We start from the raw sequence: 9,208 nt of genomic DNA on the forward strand, positions 1-9,208 counted from the left end.
ATTTTGTAACATGACTTTCTCTTAGAAATCAGTGTGTTGTGGTGACATGGGACAATGTCCAGGCTTCTGCTGCCAGATGTTGGGATTTTTGTGATCCATGGCTTTCTCCCAAACCAAATCATCCACCCTGGAGTTTCCATAAACCTTTCTCAAGGGGTGTGAGTTACCAGAAAGATCATGGTGTGTCCTGGGTGCTGGCCTTTGAGAACCCACCTAGCCCTCTCCAGCCTCTCCCTCAGGCTGGAGGCTGGAGGAAGATTATTTTTGTACTTAAGTAACTGCATCAACCTTAGGATTAATAACTTGGCTATGACTCTATCTATTTATTCACAAAGAAAGTGGGCTTCTGCTGGAGAAATCGCGAGTTGAGTGTGCAGTAGAGATCTTGAAAGTGGGACCTGGCGTAGGAAGCTCTCTCAATTCACATTTGCACGCTGTCTGACAACTTCAGAAACTTCTCAGTTCTAAACATCTCTCCTTTAGATATGTAAACACCCCTATCAGATATATAGCTCTGCACCATACACACTAAAATGGCTTTGTCTGCCTTGCACCGTCTCTAGCCTCCTGTGCATGGTAGACTGAACACTCCTTGGAGATCAGAAGGCATCAGACGGTTTCATCTCACGTCCAATGGCTCCTGGAGTGTCTCCCAGAATTCCTAGCGGCCCACACTCAGGCTGCTGCCCCTGTTGAGTATGCTGAAGCCCCACTTTGCTTATCTCCCTGTCCTCTCGTCCTGGCCATGCTTTCCTGCACAGCACTCATTTATTTCAGGATCATGTTCACCTACATCTTACTGTTACCATATCACCAATGCTGGAGGCTCTGTGTGATGTTCTCCTTCATCTCTATTGATTTCTTCTATGTGGAAAAAAAAAATCAAAGCAGACTTTCCCTCGGGCTTTGGGCTCCTCTTCTGACAGAGTGCAAACAGTCTTTTTGAATTGACCTATTTTAATTCCCTGGTAGATTCTTTATCAGCTTCTTTCCCATCACACCAATGTTCTCTTTAGAGGCAACTTATAAACCACATTTTCAAATTCAGACCTTACTGGAGGCCACCAAACATGCCAACCTAGGACCTTCTAGTTCTGGCCCAAGAATCTATATTCGGATACACTTACCATATACTTCTGATGTTGAACATCTGTTCAGTAGAATTTAGAGACCAACACATCTCTGTTTGCAATGTATAAACAAAACCCTCTACTGCTCCCCAACTTTTACTGAAAAGCAGAAAAATTCCTTCCAACATATATGCTGCAAATGACCCTAGTAAAGTTAGTTGCTAGCAGTGTTAGCAGTTCTGAAACTTCCAACACCTAGATGCCTTATGAGGCTCTGCTCAGAGCCTTGATACAAAAATACACAGGGAAGTATCTTCCAGAAGGAAGAAGCCACTAAGCCAAGGGCCCCTGGGTAAGGTGTGCCTAATGACGGGGTTTCAGAACACACAAGAAGTCAGTGTGGCTGGAGCTAGAAGGATGAGTGGAGTGAACTAGGAGTGGAGAGAGACAGTGAGGGAAGCAATTTGAGCAGCCTCTGAAGCCAGCATGAAGGCTTGGGTACTGCTTGTGAGTGAAGCCACCTCCTCATCCAGGCCTTGGTACACAGTGTCACCCCTGCCTCAGGTCCCCACAGGACCTGACACATGATGTCACCCCTGCCTCAGGTCTCCACAGGACTTACCACATGGTATCACCCCTGCCTCAAGTCTCCACGGTACCTGACACACAGTGTCACCCCTGCCTCAGGTCTCCACAGGACCTACCACATGGTGTCACCCCTGCCTCAGGTCTCCACAGGACCTGACACACAGTGTCTCCCCTGTCTGAGGTCTCCACAGTTGGCTGTTACTTCTCCTTGGAAGGACTGGTTGAGAGCAAAGGAGGAAACTCAAAAGCCACTGAGGAATTCTAAAGATCTTGGGGATGGTGTCTGTGAGCAGGCAGAAACAGGGCAGTGGCAGACAAGTTTGCTTTCTGCATCCCCTTCTTGAAATTACTACAATTACTACAATTGTAACATGTATGGAGGACCACATGACTTATTGTAATTCATGGCCACTGTGCCTTTTCATCAGGATAAGTATGCTAACCTCTTCTAACGTTTATCATGTCTTCTGTGTTAAAAAAAAAAAAAAAAAACCACATTCAAAATCCTTCCCGCTAGCCTCTGAGAAGTACTCAGTGTATTATTGCGTCATCTGTGAATCCTCCGGGGACACCCTAGCAGAGGAAGCAAGCTTTTTTTTACTTCTTGCTTAGCTGTAGCTGCTAATGCTAATTGGCCCCAAAACTGTTTTCAAGAGAGCGTCTTCACGTAGCTTCTGGGAACCTGCCCCCAGTTAATTCTGATTGGTAAATAAAGATGGCAGCAGCCAATAGCCGGGGAGGAGATAGAGAGGTGGGATTTAGGGTTCCCAGGCTTGGGATCCAAGAAGGGAGAGGCTGCAGTGCCTTAGGAGTGTGTGCAGCAGAGGAGAGAAGACAATGGCCATGGAAGGGTACAAACCTGCAGGAGGTATAACCAGAGCCCCCATGTAAAGGGGCCAAGAGAACGAGGCCCAGCACGCCACTCAATTGGGTCAAGAGCAGTCAAGATGGAACACAGATATTAGTTTAGTAACTCAGAGTTATTGGTGGGAGGTAGATTCTAACAACATGGAGGTTAAGCAGTGGCCCTGCTATTGTGCTGTTTAAGATATACTAAAATATAGTCTCTGTGTGTGTGTCTTTCATTCAGGAGCATAAACCACTGAGGCAGGTATTAGCCCCGTGTCGGGATCCACTAAAATATAATACAACACTTAGTACCTGTTGACCCTCCTTTCCTCGGCCTCCAGTAACCACACATCTACTCCCTACTTCCATGGCATTGGTGTCTCTACATTCTGCACATGAGATCTTTTGGTAACTGTCTTTGTAAGTCTGGCTTGATCTCACAAGCATGTTCTGTCTATTTCTGGTGAGGTGATATTCCACTGGCTATATACAAACCATTTTTCTTTTTTCATTCACTCGTCAGTTAGGGGCACTTGAGATGATCCCACTTATTTATTTATTTGTTTATTTATTTATTATTTTATTTTGGTTTTTCGAGACAGGGTTTCTCTGTGTAGCCCTAGCTATCCTGGAACTCACTCTGTAGATCAGGCTGGTCTTGAACTCAGAAATCAGCCTGCCTCTGCCTCCAAAGTGCTGGGACTATTGGCGTGCGCCACCACTGTCCGGCCCACACTGATTTTTTTTTTTTTTTTTGGTTTTTCGAGACAAGGTTTCTCTGTGTAGTCCTGACTGTCCTGGAACTCACTTTGTAGACCAGGCTGATCTCGAACTCAGAAATCCGCCTGCCTCTGCCTCCCGAGTGCTGGGATTACAGGCGTGCGCCACCACACCCGGCTGATTTTTTTTTTAAATAATAAATTTAACTATTTTAAATAGATCAGAACCTTCTCGTATGAACACTGCCCACTCTCTCATCTATTTGGCCAATGCTATACTTCTAGTTCTGCGGCCTCTCCATCCTTCTGAGCGAGCTGGAAACTCCCAGGCACTCCATTCCCTTCTCCTTCACGCTGGTCTCATTTGAGATCTCATGTGACAGAAGTTGGGTACTGTGTTAGGTGATCCACACAGATAATTTGTCAAAAGTCTGCCTGGTTACTGTGTGTGCCCCATAGCTGCACTCACCAGTGTAAAGAGGTCCTCCTCGGGTCCACAAGAGGACTCACAAATGCCAACAGGAGGAGCCACTGGTCCACAAGAGGACAGCATTCTGGGTTTCCTTCCGGCTCTCTAGCTCCTGTCTCACACTGCTTCTTCCTTGTCTTCTTCCTCTCCTCAGAAAGCAAAACCTAGTCCTGCTGTACTGAGTTAACCGCATACCCAGTAGTGCAGGGCTCCCCGTGCTCCCAGCTTGGCTGTTCATGCTGTGGCTCCTCTCTAGTTACCAACCATTGCTAGCATCCCTCTAGACCCCACGGTCCTCACTCACCCTTAACTTTACTAATTCAAGAGTTTACCCAGCAGCCATGCCCAGTTCCCCTGTCTTTAACCCTCAGTGTAGCTGCTGAAAGACATCAGAAAATGAATATTCCAGTGCCTATTCGCACAGTAAAATCATGACATTAAACTGCCCCACAGACCTACCAGGGTCCTGCAGCTCATTCATCTCACATTCTAGATCTTTTAGCTTCTCTTCCTTTCTTTCCTAACATACTAACACCCTTTGCCTTCCTCTCAGCACAGTCTTGCTTTCTATTTCAGGGGGGAAAGGAAGCCATCAAAAACACACTTACAAAGGTTCCCACCACCACAGGCACCAGCCAGCCGGTATTTCTTCGCAGACTCTGCCCACACCAATCCTTCAGGCCTACCCTCCCCTTCTTTGTGTTTGGTTCACATAGACAGAGGTGACCCAGTATTTCAGAATGTTATCGACACCAAACATTACAGTCTGTTGGACACACAGAATGACGTCACATCATAAAGAAACGCACCACACCAATGACCCACACATCCCTGTTCTGAGAATTGAATCACCTCCAGCTTTGGAGCCTGGTACACAGGCACCTCTGTGTGAAAAACAGTGAATAGTCACTTGGCTCCTTCAGTTTGAACAGCAACACACTCTACATATGCATTTTCCCTTGGCCATCTCTGCAATGTATATACCTTGGGTTATATTAAAAATGTTTAAACTCAGACAGGCATGGTGGCTCACACCTCTAATCCCAGCACTAGGGTGGCAAAAGCAGGAATATTTCTGTGAGTTTGAGGGCAGTCAGGTCTGTAAAGAGAATTCTAGAAATGCCAGAGCTATTACACAAAGAAACTGTCTCAAAAAAAAAAAGGAAACCTAATTAATTAATTAGTTAATTAATTAAATGTTAGTTTTATACTCATGTTTAATATTTTTAATAGCTTTTCATAATTGTTGCATAATTGTAAGGTAGATTTAGCCCTCCCCTCTCCATATTAGTCTGCATTGTGAACAAAATATTCACTAATGAGCTCAGTGCTCAGTAATAAGGTAGTTGGTGTTTTAGTCATTTTATTGTATAAAATCCAAAACTCAGGTCCATTGAAAGGGTAGCACAGAGACAGAAAGAGGGAGGGAGAGATAGACAGACAGAAAGAAGCAAATGTTTAAAGTGTCAGTCCTAAATAAACAAACAAACAAAAACAACAAAAAATGAAACAAAACAAAACCAGGGACAGCCTGAGCATTGATTAGAAAGTCCAGTGTTTTCTGCAGTAACAGTTCTGACTGCTTTCCTAGGAGCTCCTATTCCATCCCAGGACACACACTGCCTTCCTCTTGGCACCCTCTCTCCCCTCAGTGTTGACCCCAGGCTACTAAGCCCCAGAAGACTGCCACTGCACAGAAAACTGTCTCCTGGGCTCCCATTGCACAATGAGGGAGAATGACCTGTGGATGAAGAGCTCACAGGACACCGGGAAGATTTCTGTCACAGTCTTTACAAGAAATGACTTGCCTGGAGTTTTCCCAAGGGCGGTGCTAGGCTGTCCTTGCCCCTCACCTGAGCAGGGAGGCTCAGCATAAATGCCTGCCTCCTCTCACCTACACCCACAGACCACCAGATCTGCCCAGCAGACACCAGGTGAGAGGCAGACCCGGGCACAGAAACTGATTGATTGCTGTGTTTCCTCTCAGTGGAACCTCTTGGCTTCTGCTTACTTGTGGGGTTTGTGCCAGGCTGAGGGGACACATGGGAAATGCTTCCTACTGAATCAGGGGCTCCTGGAGGAAGTGGTGACCTGGGTGGTCCCTGCCCTCCAGACCCCTCACTGCTGCCTGCCTGCCTGCCTTCTTAGACAGAGGTAGTTGAGCAGGCAGGATGGATGGATGAGAACTGAGGCCTGTGGCTCTGAGGTGGGGAGGTCCTGCTGAGAGGTCTCAGGAGGCACTGCTAGGACACCCATGAACAGCAGTAAGGAGAAATGAGCAGAGCCTGTGTGGATGAGAGGCCAAGGGGGAGGCGCCAGTCTGTGAGGGTCTCCTGCAGCCTCTCCTCTCACCCCAGCAGGATGAAGCTACTCACCAGCCTGCTCTTCTGCTCCTTGCTCCTGGGAGTCTGCCATGGAGGGGTTTTTTCATTTATTAGAGAGGCTTTCCAAGGTAAGATGAGAGGGACACTACCTCTAGGGGTGTCCTGAGCATTCAGGGGGGGTTGGACTCACTGCTCTGCTTGGCTGGAAGGACCAGGGGTTCCTGTAAGACTTCCTGCTATGCACTGCATACAGCAGGAGGCAGACAGGATTATGACCCAGAATGCTTGAGGCCAATCCTGTCTGACTGACAAGTCGGCCTGGCAATTCCTAAATTCATTTATGAAGAACATGAGCTACTGCTGGCATCACCTAAAGAGCTGTGATAGCTCAGAGGTCCAGACAGTCCTCCCTGCACCTAGAGTCTCAGGACTGGCTTTGCATGTGGCCTGGCATGGAGACTCTCCATGTCTCCTCAGGAGGTCAGAACTTGCACCCACAGCTGAGGTCATTGCTCCTAAGTTTCTTTCTGCAAGACAGCACAGGACCCATGCATTCTACTCAAAGGGCAGTCAGCAGGTCACGGTGGTGCGCTGCGCATGTTCTCTGTCAGGACAGAGTCTAGGGGATCAGAGCAGATGCTCTCTGTATGCAGCCCTCCTCTGCCTTTTGTCACCTCATGATGGAACTTCCTAGATGAGGGGAGCTACATCCACAGCACTGTCCCTTGGCTACAGGCAGTGTGTTCCCTGGGGGCATTGTCAATGGCTGTAGGACTTTAGGTGAGTCTACTAGGGAAATGTGCTGTGGGGTCTGTGGTAGGAGCTGGAAAGCACAGAAGTGGTTAGCCTGTGGTAAACAGCTTCCAGGGCTGCAGCTGGCAGGCCCTGATCTGTGATGTCACTGCCCTGCCTCTGTGGAGTGCTTCCCACCCAGGTGAGGGGCAGCTCACAGCAGCNCNGTGGGCAGAAAAACAAACACAGACCATAGAAGATGCCCTAAGGGCTCTCCTGAGTTACTCTGAGAAGCCAGAGGGGACCAGGCCATGATCTTCCAGTTCAAGCTCTCAGGCTGCTCTGAGCACAGACTCAGGCCAGGAGTCCTTTCAATGCCTCTGTCCTCTCAAAGGCATGGGCAGTCTTTAGGGTCATGTTCCTGTGGTCTTTCCCATGCAGGGGCTGGGGACATGTGGCGAGCCTACACTGACATGAAGGAAGCTGGCTGGAAAGATGGAGACAAATACTTCCATGCTCGGGGGAACTATGATGCTGCCCAAAGAGGTCCCGGGGGAGTCTGGGCTGCTGAGAAAATCAGGTAACTCAGAAGGCTGGGTAGCAGGGCTCAACTATTCTGGAGAAAGCAGTGGCAGGTGAACTCTGGAGAAGATCCTGCCACTCTAAGGTCCCTCCTCCTCTTGCTCACAAGGCTAGTGTGTCCATCTATGCCCAGTGTACACCCTGGGCTGTGTGCAGATCCAGCACACAGCCATGCTCTGTGAGCCTGCTCCCAAATGTAGACAGGGAGGGACTCTCAGCCTTGTGTTTCTGGCTTTGTTTATCTAGTGTGAGAGGACTAGCCTGGGCTGCCCAGTGTCTCAGCTTCTCCTTCCTGGCACTTTCTGGTTCCTCCTGAAGCCAGCCCATGCAAAGGGGAGAACTGGGAGGATAGACTGTGTCCACACAGCTTGGTGACTGACTGATCTCCTGTGTATCTGCTTCTCCTAGTGATGCAAGAGAGGGCTTTCAGGAATTCTTTGGCAGAGGACACGAGGACACCATGGCTGACCAGGAAGCCAACAGACATGGCCGCAGTGGCAAGGACCCCAATTACTACAGACCCCCTGGCCTGCCTGACAAATACTGAGCGTCCTCCTACTAGCTCAGGAGGCAGTGCTGGGGGCCTGAGGGTGGGGTCTAGGCTTCTTCCTACCTAGGAACACTGAAGATGCTCTCTGGGAAAACAGTATACCTCTCATGTGTGTATCCCACAGGGGTTTCAGAAGTGTGTTACTCTCGCAGTAGTAACTGCTTGATGGGGAGAGGGTAATAAACAGAAACTTGGAAGTGGATCTGAGCCTCTGTATCTGTCAGTGACGACGCTTTGGGGAACACTGGGGCAGACACCACTCTTCTAGACTCTGACATGAGTCGCTCTAGCCCCTTTCTCGGGCCCTGTGTCTGTGTGTGTTTGTTGTTATTTCTTGGCCTTTCTGTGTCCAGGCCCCCACTCCCTGTCAAGTGCATGCACTGACTGGTTCCTGTGCCCCAGTCTTAGTTCTCAGTGGTGCTGCCTCCAGGGACCAGGGACACACCCAAGGGCCACCTCATACCTGGTGTGCTGCAGCTATCAACGTGGTCCTGCTCCTTCCTCTACAACACACAATCCCAAGGCTACTCACCTTCTCTATCCTAAGAAATATTGAGGAGGGCTTTCCTCTTGAGTGTTGTTGCTGTATGGAAACACCATGACCAAAGCATCTTGGAGAGCAAAGCGTTTGACTTGTACAGGTGGGCTCAGTGTTGGGGAAAGTTAGGGCAGGACCTCACAGGTCAGGAAGCTGCAGGCTGAGGCTGATGCAGAGGTCCTAGAAGAAGAATGCTGCTTACTGGCTTTCTCTTCATGGCCTACTCAGCCTGCTTTGTAATAGAACCCAGGACCACCAGCCCAGGGGTGATACCACCCACCATTGGTTGGGGCCTCCCCCAATAATCAGTATTGAAGGAAATGGAGATGATGCACCTATCCCTGCATTACTTGATGTTCCAGGATGGGGGGATACTGAAGAGGGTTGCTCTACCCTCTCAGAAGAGAAAGGGAGGGAGGATTGGGAAAAGAGACTGTGATGTGGGGGACCAGAAGAAGAGGCAGTGACCGGGATACAAAGTGAATAAATAAATTAATCAATAAGAAAAGAGGGAAACCTTTCCTTACGGCCTGGCTACATCGGGTCTTACAGAGGAAGTTTCTTAGTTGAGGTTCCCTCTCACCCAATGATCTGATCTTGAGTCAAGTTGACACAATACCAGCAAGCACACGTCTGTTTGACTTGCACTGAGTCCAGAGAAATATCCCAGAGCAAACCGTGACAGGAGATAAAGACAACAGCTCAGAATCCCAAATTCTGAGATTACTCGCACGTGCCACCACACCAGGTGCTTTTTAAAATGTTTTTCAAGGGTATGCATTTTGAG

At 48.6% G+C, this 9,208-nt stretch overlaps 1 protein-coding gene across 2 annotated transcripts; it reads left to right on the top strand.

Moving 5' to 3' along the window:
* Positions 1–5,592: 5,592 nt before the first annotated feature.
* Positions 5,593–8,085, top strand: LOC110298809 (serum amyloid A-2 protein). Of its 2 annotated transcripts, none has more exons than XM_021168287.1 (4): positions 5,593–5,629; positions 6,053–6,147; positions 7,193–7,331; positions 7,742–8,085. In XM_021168287.1, exons 2-4 carry the CDS (start codon positions 6,057–6,059, stop codon positions 7,878–7,880), a joined length of 369 nt encoding a protein of 122 aa, XP_021023946.1. In that variant the 5' UTR covers positions 5,593–5,629; positions 6,053–6,056; the 3' UTR covers positions 7,881–8,085. The 2 variants fall into 2 exon arrangements, with proteins under 2 accessions (XP_021023946.1, XP_021023947.1); XM_021168288.1 differs by having other exon boundaries at positions 5,604–5,629; positions 6,056–6,147.
* The last annotated feature ends 1,123 nt before the right edge of the window (positions 8,086–9,208 follow it).

The sequence above is a fragment of the Mus caroli genome, chromosome 7 (assembly GCF_900094665.2).
Source record: "Mus caroli chromosome 7, CAROLI_EIJ_v1.1, whole genome shotgun sequence".
Taxonomy (NCBI): domain Eukaryota; kingdom Metazoa; phylum Chordata; class Mammalia; order Rodentia; family Muridae; genus Mus; species Mus caroli.